Here is a 17,410-nt window from a genome sequence, read left to right as displayed (position 1 = left end):
ACCAGGTTTGGGCTCCTCACTCCCAGAAGGACTCTGAGGAGCTGGAGCAGGGCCAGGGAAGAGCAATCAAGCTGGGGAAGGGTCTGGAGAGCAGGGCTGGGTGGGGAGGAGCAGCTGAGGGAGCTGGGGGTGTGCAGCCTGGAGCAGAGGAGGCTGAGGGAGACCTCCTTGCTCTCTGCAGCTCCCTGAGAGGAGGCTGCAGGGAGGTTGGGGCTGGGCTCTGCTCCCCAGTCCCAGGGGATGGAAGGAGAGGAACTGGCCTGGAGCTGTGCCAGGGGAGGCTGAGGTTGGAGAGGAGGCAAAATGTCTTTGGTGTCAGAGTGGTCAGGGCCTGGCAGAGGCTGCCCAGGGAGGTGGTGGAGTCCCCATGGCTGGAGGTGTCCCAGAGCCCTGTGGCCATAGCTCCAGCCCAGAGGCACAGAGCTGCTGCAGGCAGTGGAACCTCTCCTGTGAGGCCAGGTTGAGGCAGCTGGGGCTCTGGGCTTGGAGCAGAGGAGCCTGAGGGCTGTCCTCAGGGCTTGGGGGTAAAGCTGTGCAGGGCTGGAGCCAGGCTCTGCTCAGGGATGGCCAAGCACAGCACCAGGGGCACTGGGGGCAAGCTGGAGCAGAGAAGGAGCCACAGGAACAGAAAGGAAAACTTTGTCCCTGGGAGGCTGCTGAGCCCTGGAGCAGGCTGCCCAGAGAGGCTGTGGAGTCTGCTCTGGAGCCTTTCCAACCCTCCCTGGCTGTGTTCCTGGGTGCCCTGCCCTGGGTGCCCTGCTCTGGCAGGGGGGTTGGACTGGGTGGTCCCCAGAGGTCCCTTCCAACCCCTCAGGTTGTGTGATTCTGTGAGTTGTGAGAAGGACTCTTCAAAGGTTCTGGGAAGGCAGCAGTGGTCATAAACTCAGGCAGAAGGCAGCAAGGGGGTCATGGTGCAACTGGAGTTTGAGATCAGTGGATTCATCATCCCCTGCTCAAGGACCTCATTCAGAAGCAGCAGCATCCCTCAAGGGTGTCTGTTGACATGAGACACTGCTGAAGGGCAATTGGGATTTCTTATCCCCTTGGTATGCAAACCCATCCTTATTTTTCCTGGTGGAGGCTACAGCCATCTCCACAAGGAGCAGAGATGATTCCACTGCTAGAGAAAGAGAGAACTGAGCCCTTCCACAACCCAACCATGCTACACAAGACCTGCTCCTGGGCTGCACTGGAGAAACTCAGCAAGCCTGCCCCAGAGATCATAGTATCATAGTATCAGTCAGGGTGGGAAGGGACCACAAGGATCAGCCAGTTCCAACCCCCCTGCCATGGGCAGGGACACCCCACACTACATCAGGCTGCCCAGAGCCTCAGCCAGCCTGGCCTCAAACACCTCCAGGGACAGGGCCCCAACCACCTCCCTGCACAACCCATTGCAGGGCTTCAACACTCTCATGGGGAAGAACTTCCTCCTCACCTCCAGCCTCAATCTCCCCACCTCCAGCTTCATTCCATTCCCCCTAGTCCTATCACTGCCTGAGATCCTGAGCAGTCCCTCCCCAGCCTCCTTGGAGCCCCCTGCAGATACTGGCATTACCTACCCACAAGAGCTCTCAATGCTGATTAGGAAATGCAAATGCTTTTGAACCACACTTCCAGGAGAAGGGATAAAAACAGTCTAAGGAGCATCAGAGAGCTCAGGGATATGGGCAGAGGATCTGTGTTCCAAGGTGTGGGCTTCTATCAGCAGGGGGCAGGAGGGGCCACTCTCAGAAGTGCTCTCACCCCCTGCCTGAGCTTTGCTCCTGCACTCAGCATCCTTCAGGCAGGATCAGACGGTGAGATGCTGGCACCACCGAAGCCAGCTGCACCATGCAGGGATCACGGGACAGCCAAGAGTAGATTGGGTTGGAAGGGACCTTTAAAGCTCATCCAGTCCAACCCCTCTGCACTCAAGCAGGGACATCTGCAGCTACAGCAGGTGGCTCAGAATCCCACAACAACCTGACCTGGAATGGGTGCAGGGGTGGGGCATCTGCCACCCCTCTGGGCAACCTGAACCAGTGTCTCACCCCCTCCACAGAGGAGACCTTCTGGTGGCCTTCCAGGATCTGCAGGGGGCTGCAAGAAAGCAGGGGAGGGACTTTGGAGGGGGTGAGGGAGGGACAGGACTTGGGGGGCTGGAGCAAAAGGAGAAGTGGGGAGCTGGAGATTGGCTGTGAGGAAGAAGTTGTTGGGCAGGAGGGTGGTGAGAGCCTGGCCCAGGCTGCCCAGGGAGGTGGTGGAAGCCTCCTGCTGATGCCTGGAGGTGTTTGCAGCCAGGCTGGAGGTGGCTGTGAGCAAGCTGCTGTGGGGTGAGGTGTCCCTGCCCATGGCACGGGCTTGGAGCTGGCTGAGCCTTGGGGTCCCTTCCAGCCCTGACAGTTCTCTGATTCTATGCTTCTCTCCAGTCTGTGAGCCCCAGGGTCTGCTTCCCTGGGCTGCTAGTCCAGCTCCATGTGCCAGAAAGGGGTTTGACTTGACACAAAGGTGGGAGGAGACCAAAGCCCCAGTTCCCTAATCCTCCATGCACAAACAGGCTCAGTTATCACAGAATCATAGAATCAGTAAGGTTGGAAAAGAGCTCAGAAATCATCCAGACCAACCTGCCACCCAACACCCACCTCAACCATGGCTCCAAGTGCCACATCCAAGCCTTTTCTGAACACCCCCAGGGATGGGGACCCCACCACCACCCTGGGCAGCACATCCCAAGAGCCAATCCCTCTGGGAAGAATTTCTTCCTCACCTCTAGCCTACACCTCCCCTGGCACAGCTTGAGACTGTGTCCTCTTGTTCTGGTGCTGGCTGCCTGGGAGAAGAGCCCAACCCCCACCTGGCTCCAACCTCCCTGCAGGGAGCTGGAGAGAGCAATAAGGTCTCCCCTGAGCCTCCTCTTCTCCAGGCCAAGCAACCCCAGCTCCCTCAGCCTCTCCTCATGACACAGGACATTGCTTTTCCTTTGGGAAGGTCTTGAAGTCATACTGCTGCCCAGCTCTCCTGGTTTGGGCTGCTGGGCTCACTGTGCAGACATGGAGGTTGGATGAGACAGGAATGTTGGTGACTGAGCCTGCAAAGGATGATTTTTATCAGGAGTAGCCTTGGTAGCCTTGCAGAAAGAGCTTCTGGAGACTGCTCTGGAACTCATTTGGGAAAGCTGCACAGACAGAAGGATTCCTTTGGCAAACAGGAAGACTTCCAGGCCTGGATCAGCAATGGTGTGGTCAGAAGGACCAGGGCAGCCAATGTGTCCTTCTGCTCAGCGCTGCTGAGGCCACACCATGAATCCTGGACTCCGTTTTGGCCTCCTCACTGCAATAAGGAAAGTGAGGGGCTGGAGTACACCTAAAGAAGTGTAACCCTCTCAAACAGCCTCTGAGCATCTCTGGGGCCTCCTCTGGAGCCTCTGCAGCAGCTCCAGGTCCTCCTTGTGCTGGGGGCCCCAGAGCTGGAGGCAGTGCTGCAGGTGGGGGCTGAGCAGAGCAGGGCAGAGGGGCAGAATCCCCTCCCTGTGCTGCTGCTCTCCCTGCTCTGGCTGCAGCTCAGCACTCAGCTGGCTCTGGGCTGCCAGGGCCCAGTGCTGGCTCCTGGGCACTTTGCCACCCCCTGGCACCCCCAAGGCCTTCCCCTCAAGATCTTCTCCAAGTCTTTGTACGATTCTACACAGGCAGCTGCCGGTGCAGCAGGGGCAATCGCAGGAGCATCGCTCGGCCGCCGTGCTGGGAGGAGCAGAGCCGGGGCTCGGCCGCCCGAGTCCGGGCTTCCGCCTGGGCTCCCCCCTCGCCTCCTATGCCCAGCTCCGGGCTCCCCTCGCCTCGGCAGCCTGCCCGCCCGTGCCCCGGGGCCGGCAGGCGGCAGGGTCAGCGCGGGTACGGCTCTGCCGGAGATACCCCGGGTGCCGTAGCTACCCCGGGTGCCGTAGCGGTGCCGGTACTGCTGGGAGGCGAAGCCGCAGATCTCAGACCGGCGACCCCCGGGCCGGAGGTGCCGGTGCCGGTACCGCTGGGAGGCGAAGCCGCAGCACTCAGACCGGCGACCCCCGGGCGGGAGGTGCCGGTACCGGTGCCGCTGGGAGGCGAAGCCGCAGCGCTCAGAGCGGGGCCCCGGGCGGGAGGCGAAGCCGCAGCGCTCAGAGCGGCGGCCCCGGGCGGGAGGCGAAGCCGCAGCGTTCAGAGCGTGGCACCGGGCGGGCGGTGCCGGTGCCGCTGGGAGGCGAAGCCGCAGCGCTCAGAGCGGGGCCCCGGGCGGGAGGTGCCGGTGCCGGTGCCGGTGCCGCTGGGAGGCGAAGCCGCAGCGCTCAGACCGGCGGCCCCGGGCGGGAGGTGACGGTGCCGGTACCGGTGCCGCTGGGAGGCGAAGCCGCAGCGCTCAGAGCGGCGGCCCCGGGCGGGCGGTGCAGCGGCGCAGGCGCAGCGGGCGGGGTCTGAGCGGCTTGCGCGGGAGGCTGCGGTGCCGCTGCGGGGCCATGTCCGAGGCGTATTTCCCCGTGGGTCCCGGGCTGGGCCTGGAGGAGAATTTCCTGTCGCTGGATGACATCCTGATGTCGCAGGAGAAGCTGCCGGGCCGCGCCGAGAGCGCCCTGCCGCGCCTGGCCTTCGCTTTGGGGCAGGGAGCCGCCGCCGGAGACTCCCTGCCGGAGGTAGCGGCGGCGGGGGGCGGAGGAAGGGAAGGGCTGCAGGTCCCGGCAGCCTCCGGCGGGGCTGGGCGGCTGCCCGGGGGTGGCTGCGCCGCGGCCGCTGAACCTGCGTGGCTCCGGGGGGTCCCCGCGTGGTTTCAGGACCCCGTGTGGCTCCGGAGGGTCCCCGCGTGGTTTCAGCACCCCGTGTGGCTCCGGGGGGTCTGGTGTGGCTCCGGGGCATCCCCGCGTGGTTTCAGGACCCCGTGTGGCTCCGGGGGGTCTGGTGTGGCTCCGGGGCATCCCCGCGTGGTTTCAGCACCCCATGTGGCTCCGGGGAGGGAAGGGGGGTGTGTGGGGGGTCTGTTATGGTTTCAGGACCCCGTGTAGCTCCTGGGATCATCCAGTCCAAGCCCCCTCCCAGAGCAGGGTCACCCAGGGTGGTCCACACGGGAATGCATCCAGGTGGCTTTGGAAAGGCTCCCGGGAAGGAGACTCCACAACCTCTCTGGGCAGCCTGCTCCAGGGCTCCGGCAGCCTCACTTCTTCGTGTTGAGGTGAAACCTTCTCTGTTCCAGTTTGCATGCACTGGTCCTTGGCTTATTGCTGTGCACCACCCCAAAGAGCTTGGCCCCCTCCCCTTGCCCCCCAGCCCTCAGCTATTGATAGACATTGATCAGATCCCTCTCAGCCTTCTCTTCTCCAGACTAAACAGCCCCAGGGCTCTCAGTCTCTCTTCGCAAGGGAGATGCTTAAGTGCCCTAAGCATCCTCCTGGCTCTCCCCTGGACTCTCTGCAGCAGTTCCCTGTCGCCCTTGACTTGGGGAGCCCAGAGCTGGACACAGCACTGCAGCTGTGGCCTCAGCAGGGCAGAGCAGAGGGGCAGCAGATCCTCCCCAGCCCTGCTGGCGACACTTCCCTTGCTGCACCCCAGGACCCCCTTGGCTCTCTTGGCCACCAGGGCACATTGCTGGCCTGTGGGGAGCTTGCTGCCCAGCAGCACCCCAAGGCCTTTCTCCATGTCCATGCTGATTGCAGGAGGGTTGGCCTGGATGATCTTTGGATCATATCACAGTCTCACAGTATCACCAGGGTTGGAGGAGACCTCGAGGATCATCGAGTCCAACTTGGCACCACAGACCTCATGACCAGACCATGGCACCAAGTGCCACATCGAACACCTCCAGGGATGGGGACTCCACCACCTTGAGGAGATCAAGAGGAGATTGGACGTGGCACTTGGTGCCATGGTCTGGTCATGGGGTCTGTGTTGATAGGTTGGACTCGATGATCCTCGAGGTCCTTTCCAACCTAAGTTATACTGTGATACTGTGATACCTCCCTGGGCAGCACATCCCCAGGGCCAACAACTGTCTCTGGGAAGAACTTTCTCCTCACCTCCAGCCTAAACCTCCCCTGGCACAGCTTGAGACTGTGTCCTCTTGTTCTGGTGCTGGGTGCCTGGGAGAAGAGCCCAACCCCCACCTGGCTCCAACCTCCCTGCAGGGAGTTGCAGAGAGCAAGAAGGTCTCCCCTGAGCCTCCTCTTCCCCAGGCTAAGCAACCCCAGCTCCCTCAGCCTCTCCTCACAGGGCTGTGCCCCAGACCCCTCCCCAGCTTTCTTGCCCTTCTCTGGACACCTTCCAGCAGCTCAACCTCTTTCCTAAGCTGAGGAGCCCAGAGCTGGACACAGGACTCAAGGGGTGGCCTGAGCAGTGCTGAGCACAGGGCAGGATGAGCTCCCTGCTCCTGCTGGCCACACTGCTCCTGACCCAGGCCAGGATGCCCTTGGCCTTCTTGGCCCCCTGGGCACACTGCTGCCTCCTGTTCAGACAGCTGTCAATCAGCACCCCCAGGTCCCTCTCTGCCTGGCTGCTCTCAGCCACTCTGCCCCCAGCCTGTAGCTCTGCCTGGGGTTGCTGTGGCCAAAGTGCAGCCCCTGGCACTTGGACTTGTTGAATGCCATCCTGGCAAGGTCCCTCTGCAGAGCCCTTCTGCCCTCTCACTGTCCAACCTCTGCTCCCAGCTTGCTGTCAGCTGCAAACTTGCTGATGTCTGACTCAATCCCCTCCTCCAGATCATCAGTGAAGATATTGATCAGGCTGGGGCCCAGCACTGCTCCCTGGGGCACACCACTGGTGCCTGGCTGCCAGCTGGCTGTGGCACCATTCACCACCACTCTCTGGGCTCAGCCTCCAGCCACTTCCTCACCCAGCTCAGAGTGCTGCTGTCCCAGCCAGGGGCTGACAGCTTGGCCAGGAGCTTGCTGCGGGGGATGGTGGCAAAGGCCTTGCTGAGGTCCAGGCAGACCACATCCACAGCCTGCCCCACAGCCTCCAGGCAGTCCCCTGGGCATAGAATGGCCTAGGCTGGAAGAGACCTTAGAGATCAGCTAATCCAACCTCCCACCAGCCCAGGTTGCTCAAAACCTCATCCAGCTTGGCTCTGAACATCTCCAGGGAGGAGGCATCCACAGCCTTTCTGTGTAGTCCATTCCAGACTCTTGCTACCCTCATGGCAAAGCCTTTCTTCCCCAGATCCAGTCTAAACCTCTTCTCCTTCCATTTCAATCCATCTTCCCTTGCCCTGAGGTGCCTTCCAACCCAGTCCATTCTCTGATCCTGTGATGATTTGGGGTTTTTTTTGCTCATTCATGCAGGGTTCCAAGCTAGAAATCCCTCTGTGGCTGGCCAAAGGTCTCCATGACAGCAAGAGAAGAATCATCTCTGTGGAGCTGCCCAAGATCTACAAGGAAGCCTGGAGGACAGTGATCAGTGCTGATGCCAACGTGGTGGATCTGCACAAAATGGGGCCCTACTACTATGGGTTTGGCTCCCAGCTCCTGAACTTTGACAATACAGAGAATCCTCAGATAGCTCAGAGTATCCTGCAGGCAAGTATCTGAACTGAGCCTTGGCATTGCTGCAGTGGGGCTCTTGGGTCGGGGCTGGGTTCAGCCTGGAGGAGAGAAGGCTCCAGGGAGAGCTCAGAGCAGCCTGCCAGGGCCTGAAGGGGCTCCAGGAGAGCTGGGGAGGGACTCTGGGCAAGGGCTGGGAGTGGCAGGAGCAGGGAGAATGGCTTGGAGCTGGGAGAGGGCAACCTAAGCCTCCCCTGGTACAACTCCAGCCCAGTTCCTCTCCTTCCATCCCCTGAACCTGGGGAGCAGAGCCCAACCCCAACCTCCCTGCAGCCTCCTCTCAGGGAGCTGCAGAGAGCAAGGAGGTCTCCCTCAGCCTCCTCTGCTCCAGGCTGCACACCCCCAGCTCCCTCAGCTGCTCCTCCCCAGCCCTGCTCTTCAGACCCTTCCCCAGCTCTGTTGTCCTTCTCTGGACCTGCTCCAGCTCCTCTGTCAGCTTCTTGGAGTGAGGAGCCCAGAACTGACCCCAGGATTCAAGCTGTGGCCTCAGCAGTGCTGAGTAGAGAGGGACAATCACATCCCTGACCTGCTGCCCACACTGTTCTGCCTCTCTGCTCTGCTCTGCTCAGCCCCCACCTGCAGCACTGCCTCCAGCTCTGGGGCCCCAGCACAAGAAGGACCTGGAGCTGCTGCAGAGGCTCCAGAACAGGCCACAGAGATGCTCAGAGAACCTCCCCTATAGGAACAGGTTGGGAGGGTTGGGGCTGTGCAGCCTGGAGAGGAGAAGGCTGCAGGCAGAGCTCAGAGCAACCTTGCAGGAGCTCCAGGAGAGCTGGGGAGGGACTCTGGGCAAGGGCTGGGAGTGGCAGGAGCAGGGAGAATGGCTTGGAGCTGGGAGAGGGCAGAGTGAGAGTGGAGAGGAGGAAGGAATGGTTGGCAGGGAGGCTGGGGAGAGCCTGGCACAGGCTGCCCAGGGAGGCTGTGGCTGCCCCCTGGCTGGAGGTGCTGAGGACCAGGCTGGATGAGGCCTTGAGCAGCCTGGGCTGGGGGGAGGGGTGCCTGGGCAGGGCAGGGGGTTTAGAACTAGGTGCTGCTGAAAGCTGAGGCCTCTGTCTTGGGGCTGGAGGAGCCTCTGGGTGTGTGAGAGCTGCTCTCTGCTCCCCCCCTGCAGACCTTCACCAGCAGGTTCCGCCGCGTCATGGACTCCTCTCAGAATGCCTACAACGAGGACACCTCTGCCCTGCTGGCTCGCCTGGATGAGCTGGAGAGGGCTCTCTTTCGAGCTGGCCAGAAGGGCCTCCACGACTTCCAGTGCTGGGAGAAGGGCCAAGCTGCCCAAATCACAGCCTCCCCTCTCCTCCAGAACTATGGCAAGAGGAAGTTCGCCGACCTGGATGCGTGAGAGGCCGCGGCGGGGAGGAGGAGGCTGGAGGCAGCGGAGAGGAGAGGAAGGAAGCAGCCCGGGGGAGGGGCAGGATCCTCCCTCTGCAGGAGCAGGGATTCTCTGGGGCATCTTAGGCTGCTGCCCATGGGGAAGGCAGACAGCAAGGGTGTGGAAAAACCAGCCCAGCCCAGCTCCATCCCAGCCACATCCCAGCTCCATCGTATCCTAGCTTCATCCGATCCTGGCTCCATCTCAGCCACATCCCAGCTCCATCCCATCCCAGCTCCATCTCAGCCACATCCCAGCTCCATCCTATCCCAGCTCCATCCCATCCTGGCTCCATCTCAGCCACATCCCAGCTCCATCCTATCCCAGCTCCATCCCATCCTGGCTCCATCTCAGCCACATCCCAGCTCCATCCTATCCCAGCTCCATCCCATCCCAGCTCCATCTCAGCCACATCCCAGCTCCATCCTATCCCAGCTCCATCCCATCCTGGCTCCATCTCAGCCACATCCCAGCTCCATCCTATCCCAGCTCCATCCCATCCTGGCTCCATCTCAGCCACATCCCAGCTCCATCTCAGCCACATCCCAGCCACATCCCATCCCAGCTCCATCTCAGCCACATCCCAGCTCCATCCCATCCTGGCTCCATCCCAGCCATATCCCATCCCAGCTCCATCTCAGCCACATCCCATCCCAGCTTCACCCCATTCCATCCCTGGATGGCTTCCCAGCTTGCTCATTCCTCACCTCCCTTCCCATCTTCCTCACTCCACTCCTTAGGATCTGCAGCTCAGGTGGCTGAAAGCCTCTGAGAGCACTTCCTGAAGGGATAACAAATATTCCTCAGCCTTTTCCCTTCCTAATTGCTGTCTCCAAGACTGGATCTGTTGGGGGGGGTTAAAGCTCCCCAAACCTCTCAATTCTCTCTGTTTCACCTTGCCCCTTCCCATTCCACCCTCTTGGGAGCAGCTGTTTCCAGTCTTCCCATCCTTGGGGGAGCCCCAGATGTTCTGTGTGTGGGGAACCCCCCAGATGGCACAAACTGCAGGGGATTTCCCCCCCTTTCTTAGGCACTGAGCTGGAGCAGCTGTTCCTTGGGGGCAGGGATCTCTGCTTTTGCTCTCTTCTGTCTCAGGGAGCAAGCAGAGTGGCCACCTGCAGCTGCCACCTGCCCCAGCCTCTCTCTCTCTTGCCCCCTTCCAGCCCTGGTAGCTTTGGTGCTGCCTGGGCTGGAGGATGTCCTTGTTTGATGCAGAGTGGCTGTTGTGGTGGCTGCTTCCCCTGATGGCTGCTGAGTTCCCCCACTCCAGGCACCAGAAGGCAGCAGAGAGTTAGGCTGGAGCAGAGCAGGAGCAGCAGCCTGGGTGGGAGCTGGTTCCCTCATGACCAACCTCTCAGCCAATTGCTTTGGGTGTTTGTCTTTGCCCCAGGAGGAACTCTGCTGCTTCCTAAAGCTGGTCAATAAAAGGACCAGAGAGCAAAGGAACTGAGCTTCCTCCCTTCTGATCCCCCCATGCTTAGCTCCTGCAGATGATCAGGGTGCTCCTCCCTTGGCAGCAGGGCTGGGACACCACCTGGGTGCTTCTGAGCTCCTGGAGAAGGTGGATCTGGCAGAGTGCCTAAGTGGGGGGAGCCAGATCCTGGTGAGCCTGAGTGCTTCAGCCTCTGGCAATCACTGGGAGGTGACAGCAAGACCTAAACCCTCCTGGAGGGGTTGGCAGTGGCCTTGCAGATGCTGGATGTCTCAGGCTGTGAGCCTCAGGCAGGGAGGGGGCTTGGCCTGCCCTCCAGAGCAGAGGAGGGGAAAGTCTTTTCCTCTGGGGAGGTGACAGTGTGCTGGCTCCACAGAGCCCTTTGGCACCTCCACCTCAGAGGGCTGCAGAGGCCCAGGCCTGTCCTGCTGCAGGAGGTGGGGCTGGGGGCTGTGCCTGCTGGAGTGGTGCCCCACAGGAGGACTGTGGTGTGGGGCAGGTTGTGCCTTTCCATGGAGCCTTTGGCTCTTTCCTGTGGGGTGTTTTTATTCTGTTGAATAAAGAATCTTTGCATTGAATCAAGTGGAAGGGGATACTTGTGGTGTGGAGTGGCTGCAGGTCCTTCAGAGAGCCAGGGAATGTCTTGGCTTGGAAGATCATCCAGCTCCAATCCCCTGCCCTGGGCAGGGACCCCTCCCCCCAGCCCAGGCTGCTCAAGGCCAGATCCAAACCTGCCCCTGAACACCTCCAGGGAGGAGGCAGCCACAGCCTCCCTGGGCAGCCTGTGCCAGGCTCTCCCCAGCCTCACTGTGCAGAATTCCTTCCTCCTCTCCACTCTCCCTCTGCCCTCTCCCAGCTCCCAGCCATTGTGCCTGGCTGCAGCCCAGCAGGAGCAGAGCTGGAGCTGTGCCTGTCCCTGACACTGCAGGAGGCACAGCTGAGCTTCCTGGTGGGGGATTCACGTTGGAATGGTTGGGGAAAGCTCACTTGAGCTTTGCATGAGCTTGGAAAGCCCTCAGCTCTTCTTCTTCATCTCCTCTGTCCTTACTTCCCCAAGCAGGTGAAGCAGCCAGGGAGGGTTGAGCCCCAGCTTGAATGTCTGCAGGGATGGAGCCTCCACCACCTCCCTGGGCAGCCTGGGCCAGGCTCTCCCCAGCCTCCCTCTGCACAACTTCCTCCTCAGCTCCAACCTAACTCTGCCCTGCTCCAGCTCCAAACCATTGCCCCTGGGCCTAGCCCCACAGCCCCTTCTGAGCAGTCCCTCCCCAGCCTGCCTGCAGCTGCCCTGCAGCTCTGCAGCTGCAGCTCTGAGCTCTGCCTGCAGCCTTCTCTCCTCCAGGCTGCACAGCCCCAGCTCTCCCAAGCCTGGCCCCAGGGCAGAGGTTCTGCAGCCTCTCAGCATCTCTGGGGCCTCCTCTGTAGCCTCTCCAGCAGCTCCAGGTCTCTCTTGTGCTGGGGTCCCAGGGCTGACCCCAGCCCTGCAGGTGAGGTCTCCCCAGAGCAGAGCAGAGGGGCAGGATCCTCTCTCTCCAGCTCTGGCCACACTGCTCTGGCTGCAGCCCAGGCTGCCCTTGGCCTCCTGTGCTGCCAGTGCCCAGTGCTGGCTCCTGTCCTGTGCTCCCCCAACCCCAGCACCCCCAAGTTCTTCTCTGGGCAGAACATATGATGTGTTGGCACAAACAGCAAATGAAGAGCCCAAGAAAGCTGACACAGGTTCCTCCCTTGAGCTTTTGCATGAGCCCCAGCTCTGTGAGCAGCAGTTCCCCCTCCCCCCCACCCCCAGCACACACTCAGGGAGGCTCTGCCTGATCTGAATTCCCCCTTCCACCAAAGGTGTTCCTGCCTTGGGCTGCTGTGCTCTGCACAAAGCCTTGGGCTGTCCTCTGGCAGAGGTTTCTTTCCAGTCAGCAGAAGGCAGGGGTTGGTTGCTTCTGCCAGCCTGGAGGCACTGAAGCTTGGCCTTGGTGACCTGGGATAAGAACTCACTTTCTGCAGGGCACCCCCAGGCAGGCTGGGGAGGGACTGCCCAGGAGGGGCTGTGGGCAGAGGCCCAGGGACAAAGGTTTGGAACTGGAGCAGGGCAGACTTAGGTTGGAGCTCAGGAGGCAGGAGAGGTGCAGGGGTGGTGGCAGCACTGCTGCCCCTTGTGCCACCCTGCTCAGCTGCACACAGAGCCCAGCAGCAGTGCCTGGGCAGCAGCTCTGCCAGCTGGAGAATCACAGGGCCACAGCATGGCTTGGGTTGGAAGGGACCTCAAAGATCATCCAGCATTGGCAGGGACCCCTGCCCCCAGCCCAGGCTGCTCAAGGCCTCATCCAGCCTGGTCCTCAGCACCTCCAGCCAGGGGGCAGCCACAGCCTCCCTGGGCAGCCTGTGCCAGGCTCTCCCCAGCCTCCCTGCCAACCATTCCTTCCTCCTCTCCACTCTCCCTCTGCCCTCTCCCAGCTCCAAGCCATTCTCCCTGCTCCTGCCACTCCCAGCCCTTGCCCACAGTCCCTCCCCAGCTCTCCTGGAGCCCTTCAGCTCCTGCAAGGTTGCTCTGAGCTCTGCCTGCAGCCTTCTCTCCTGCAGGCTGCACAGCCCCAACCCTCCCAGCCTGGCCCCACAGGGGAGGCTCTGCAGCCTCTCAGCATCCCTGTGGCCTCCTCTGGAGCCTCTGCAGCAGCTCCAGGTCCTCCTTGTGCTGGGGGCCCCAGAGCTGGAGGCAGTGCTGCAGGTGGGGGCTGAGCAGAGCAGAGCAGAGAGGCAGAACAGTGTGAGCAGCAGGTCAGGGATGTGATTGTCCCTCTCTACTCAGCACTGCTGAGGCCACAGCTTGAATCCTGGGGTCAGTTCTGGGCTCCTCACTCCAAGAAGCTGACAGAGGAGCTGGAGCAGGTCCAGAGAAGGACAACAGAGCTGGGGAAGGGTCTGGAGAGCAGGGCTGGGGAGGAGCAGCTGAGGGAGCTGGGGGTGTGCAGCCTGGAGCAGAGGAGGCTGAGGGAGACCTCCTTGCTCTCTGCAGCTCCCTGAGAGGAGGCTGCAGGGAGGTTGGGGTTGGGATCTAGAGGAGGCCACAGAGGTGCTCAGAGAATCTCCCATATAGGAACAGGCTGGGAGAGTTGGGGCTGTGCAGCCTGGAGAGGAGAAGGCTCCAGGCAGAGCTCAGAGCAGCTTGGTTGTGCTTCTCTGAACCTGCTCCAGCTCCTCTGTGAGTTTCTTGGAGTGAGGAGCCCAGAACTGACTCCAGGATTCAAGCTGTGGCCTCAGCAGTGCTGAGAGGGACAATCACATCCCTGACCTGCTGCTCACACTGTTCTGCCTCTCTGCCCTGTGCTCAGCCCCCAGCACTGCCTCCAGCCCTAGAGGGTGGCAAAGTGCCCAGGAGCCAGCACCGGGCCCTGGCAGCCCAGAGGCAGCTGAGTGCTGAGCTGCAGCCAGAGCAGGGAGAGCAGCAGCACAGGGAGGGGATTCTGCCCCTCTGCTCTGCTCTGCTCAGCCCCCACCTGCAGCACTGCCTCCAGCTCTGGGGCCCCCAGCACAAGGAGGACCTGGAGCTGCTGCAGAGGCTCCAGAGGAGGCCACAGAGATGCTCAGAGAACCTCCCCTATAGGAACAGGTTGGGAGAGCTGGGGCTGTTCAGCCTGGAGAGGAGAAAGCTCCAGGCAGAGCTCAGAGCAGCTTGGTTGCCCTTCTCTGGACCTGCTCCAGCTCATCAGTGTCCTCCCTGGAGTGTGTCCTTGCCACAGGGCTAGCTGGCAAACCTGGAGGAGGCATCCTGGCCCCAAGGGGTGAGGGAAAAGTGTGAAGGTCTGCAGCTCCCCAGCCTCCCAAAGGCTGGTGAAGGGCACAAGGCCCTGAGTCTGCCCTGCCAAGGCAGAGAGAGAGCATCCTGAGGCTGCTGGCACTGCTGGGCAGCCTGCCAGGAGAGAGAACTCTTCCAGAATAGAAACCTCCTAATCTCAGGGCCCTGCTGCTGCTGTCAGGGGCATGAATGGAGTGTTTGGGAAAGCAGAACAAACACCTTGGGCTTCTCCAAGGCTGTGCCACCCTTGGAATTTTCCATAGCAGCCAAGAGTGGGGCAGGGGTGGGGGCAGCACTGCTGCCCCTTGTGCCACCACTGCTGCCCCTTGGGCCACCACTGCTGCCCCTTGGGCCACCCTGCTCTGCTGTACACAGAGCCCAGCAGCAGTGCCTGGGCAGCAGCTCTGCCAGCTGGGGAATCACAGGGCCACAGCATGGCTTGGGTTGGGAGGGACCTCAAAGATCATCCAGATCAGCCCCAGCCTCCCTGGGCAACCTGTGCCAGTGTCTCTCCACCCTGACTCTGCAGAGCTCCAACCTAACTCTGCCCTGCTCCAGCTCCAAACCATTGCCCCTGGGCCTAGCCCCACAGCCCCTTCTGAGCAGTCCCTCCCCAGCCTGCCTGCAGCTGCCCTGCAGCTCTGCAGCTGCAGCTCTGAGCTCTGCCTGCAGCCTTCTCTCCTGCAGGCTGCACAGCCCCAGCTCTCCCAGCCTGGCCCCAGGGCAGAGGCTCTGCAGCCCTGTAATTGAGCCTGGAGATGAGGAAGAAATTGTTGGCATTGAGGCTGGGGAGATGCTGGAACAGGGAGGCTGTGGCTGTCCCTTCCCTGGAGGTGCTCAGGACCAGGCTGGATGAGGCCTTGAGCAGCCTGGGCTGGGGGGGGGGGGTCCCTGTCCATGGCAGGGGGCTGGAGCTGGCTGAGTTTTGAGCTCCCTTCCAACCCAAACCCATCCTCTGCTGACTCTGTGATTAACATCCCTGGCTGGAGCACTTTGCAAAGGCTTCCAGAGGTGTCTGTCCCCTTCACTGCTGCTGCTGCTGGAGACCTGAGGTGGAGCAGGGCTGAGCCAGAGCAGGGCTGTGCACTGTGGTGCTGTGCACTGGGCAGGTTCCAGTGAGCCCAGGAGGAGTGCTCCACTCTGGGAGCAGATCAGCAGCCCTGGGGGATGATTTCCCCAGCCTGCCTAGAGGCTGAGCTTTCAGTTTGGGCTCTCAGGTGCACAAAGGCAGCTCTGGCTGCCTGGCTGTGAGTCTCTCCTGTGCTGACATGAGCAGAATGGGCTGAGCTGAGCAGCTCATTGCCTCCCTGGGTGGCCAGGCCTCACCACGGCACTGCTCTGGACTTCCATCAGCATCCTCCCTGTGCAGCCCTGGGCATGGGATGGGATTGAAGCCCTGAGCAGCTCTGCAAAGTGATCCCAGGCTCAGCTCCTGGAGCTCCTGGCTGGGCCCCAGGTGGTGTCCAGCATCCTGGGGCTCCAGCTGAGTCAGCAGGGCAGGATGACACAGGGAAAGGAAAATCACAGCCTGTCAGTGCTTGGGCACAGCATCTGCTCCCCAGCAGAGGCCAATTTAATCTCTTTAGCAATTGCCTTGCTGGTGCCAATCAGCAGGATGCTAATTAATTGAGAGGCACTCAGCAGCCTTTGGAGATTCCCTCACGGCTGGAAGCAGAACCCTTTGGGCTTGGGCAGCTGGGGCTGGCTTCAGCAGCAGCTCTGCCTGGAGGGTGGAGGCCTTTGGGGGTGGTCTCAGCACCCCTCTGGCTGCTCATCCCTCTCTCCTGGGGGCTGCCTGGGGCTGGGGTATCCACCCCACGTCTGGGAGCAGCCAGGGAAGCCACCCACAACCTCCTCCTCCTCCTCCCTGCCTCTCAGCCAAGGGACACAGCAGCCCCTCTCACCCCAACCCCTTCCCCAGGCCCAGAGCTGGCTCCTCCTCCCCAGCCTTGCAAGCCCCCAGGCTGATTAAAGCCCAGCTTGCTAATTGCCAGCGACAGCTAATTGGGTTCCCTTTGCAGGCAGCTATCGATGGGCTGCTTGTGACTGGATCCACAGGGAAGGTCAGGCCCAGGCTGGGCCACGTTCCCCTTGGCTGCTCCATGCCAGGGGGTGGGAGGGGGCAGCAGGAGCTGTGCCAGGGGCAGTGGCACAGGCAGCAGCAGCAGCAGCACCGACGTCAAGCAGCAGCTCTGATGTCACAGGGCTGTAGCCCCGGGCTGCCTCTGCCACAGAGGGAGGTGGGGGCTCCAGCAAAGGGGAGGCTTTGGGACCCACTGCTGGCAACCACCCTCTGCAGGGCTGTCTGGCACAAGGGTTGGACCTAAAGCCCTCCAAGCTGGGAGGAGGGCAGAGCCCAGGCCAGCAGGGGGTGTCCAGCCTTCCCCAGTCCAAAGTGGTGACTTGGTTTTATCACAGGCTCAGAGAATGCTTTGGCTTGGAAAAGCCTTCTGGGGTCAGCCAGGCCAAGCAGCAGCCCAACCCCAGCCTGGGCACCAAACCCCCCATGGCCACAGGGCTCTGGGACCCCTCCAGCCATGGGGACTCCACCACCTCCCTGGGCAGCCTCTGCCAGGCCCTGACCACTCTGGGAGCACAGAAATTGTTCCTCCTCTCCAACCTCAGCCTCCCCTGGCACAGTTTCAGACCATTTCATAGAACCCCACAGCTGGCAGGGCTAGAAGGGAGCTCCAGGCTCAGCCAGCTCCAAGCCCCTGCCATGGGCAGGGACACCTCACCCCACAGCAGCTTGCTCACAGCCACCTCCAGCCTGGCTGCAAACACCTCCAGGCAGCAGCAGGAGGCTTCCACCACCTCCCTGGGCAGCCTGGGCCAGGCTCTCCCCACCCTCCTGCCCAACAACTTCTTCCTCACAGCCAATCTCCAGCTCCCCATACCAGCATCAGCTCCCTTGATAACAGCAACCTATGTGGAGTCCTGCCCCAGGGCTGCTCAGCCCCCAGAGGCTTCCTGGGGATGGTGGAATCACAGCATCAGAGAACTGTTTGTGTTGGAAAAGGCCTCTGAGGTCATCCAGTCCAACACCAACCCAACCCCCCCCCTGGCCCCCAGCCCCTGGCCCCCAGTGCCATGGCCACAGGGCTCTGCAGCCCCTCCAGCCATGGGGACTCCACCACCTCCCTGGGCAGCCTCTGCCAGGCCCTGACCACTCTGACACCAAAGGAATTGTTCCTCCTCTCCAACCTCAGCCTCCCCTGGCACAACTCCAGGCCAGTTCCTCTCCTTCCATCCCCTGAGCCTGGGCAGCAGAGCCCAGCCCCAACCTCCCTG

General features: G+C 61.7%; 1 protein-coding gene across 1 annotated transcript; it reads left to right on the top strand.

The window, feature by feature from the left end:
- Positions 1-4,425: 4,425 nt before the first annotated feature.
- Positions 4,426-10,917, top strand: GINS3 (GINS complex subunit 3). Its single transcript, XM_068168385.1, has 3 exons — positions 4,426-4,639; positions 7,274-7,507; positions 8,643-10,917. Exons 1-3 carry the CDS (start codon positions 4,466-4,468, stop codon positions 8,871-8,873), a joined length of 639 nt encoding a protein of 212 aa, XP_068024486.1. The 5' UTR covers positions 4,426-4,465; the 3' UTR covers positions 8,874-10,917.
- Positions 10,918-17,410: the final 6,493 nt, after the last annotated feature.

The sequence above is a fragment of the Melanerpes formicivorus genome, unplaced genomic scaffold (assembly GCF_026170545.1).
Source record: "Melanerpes formicivorus ecotype bairdi unplaced genomic scaffold, bMelFor1.0.p_v2 SCAF_137, whole genome shotgun sequence".
NCBI classification, from domain to species: Eukaryota; Metazoa; Chordata; class Aves; order Piciformes; family Picidae; genus Melanerpes; species Melanerpes formicivorus.
This window is presented reverse-complemented; position numbering and strand designations above follow the sequence as displayed.

Coding starts and splice junctions, on each gene's coding strand:
- GINS3 (XM_068168385.1), top strand. CDS start 4,466: ATGTCCGAGGCGTATTTCCCCGTGGGTCCCGGGCTGGGCCTGGAGGAG. Junction 4,640..7,273: donor CCGGAGACTCCCTGCCGGAG/GTAGCGGCGGCG, acceptor TCATTCATGCAG/GGTTCCAAGCTAGAAATCCC. Junction 7,508..8,642: donor TAGCTCAGAGTATCCTGCAG/GCAAGTATCTGA, acceptor CCCCCCCTGCAG/ACCTTCACCAGCAGGTTCCG.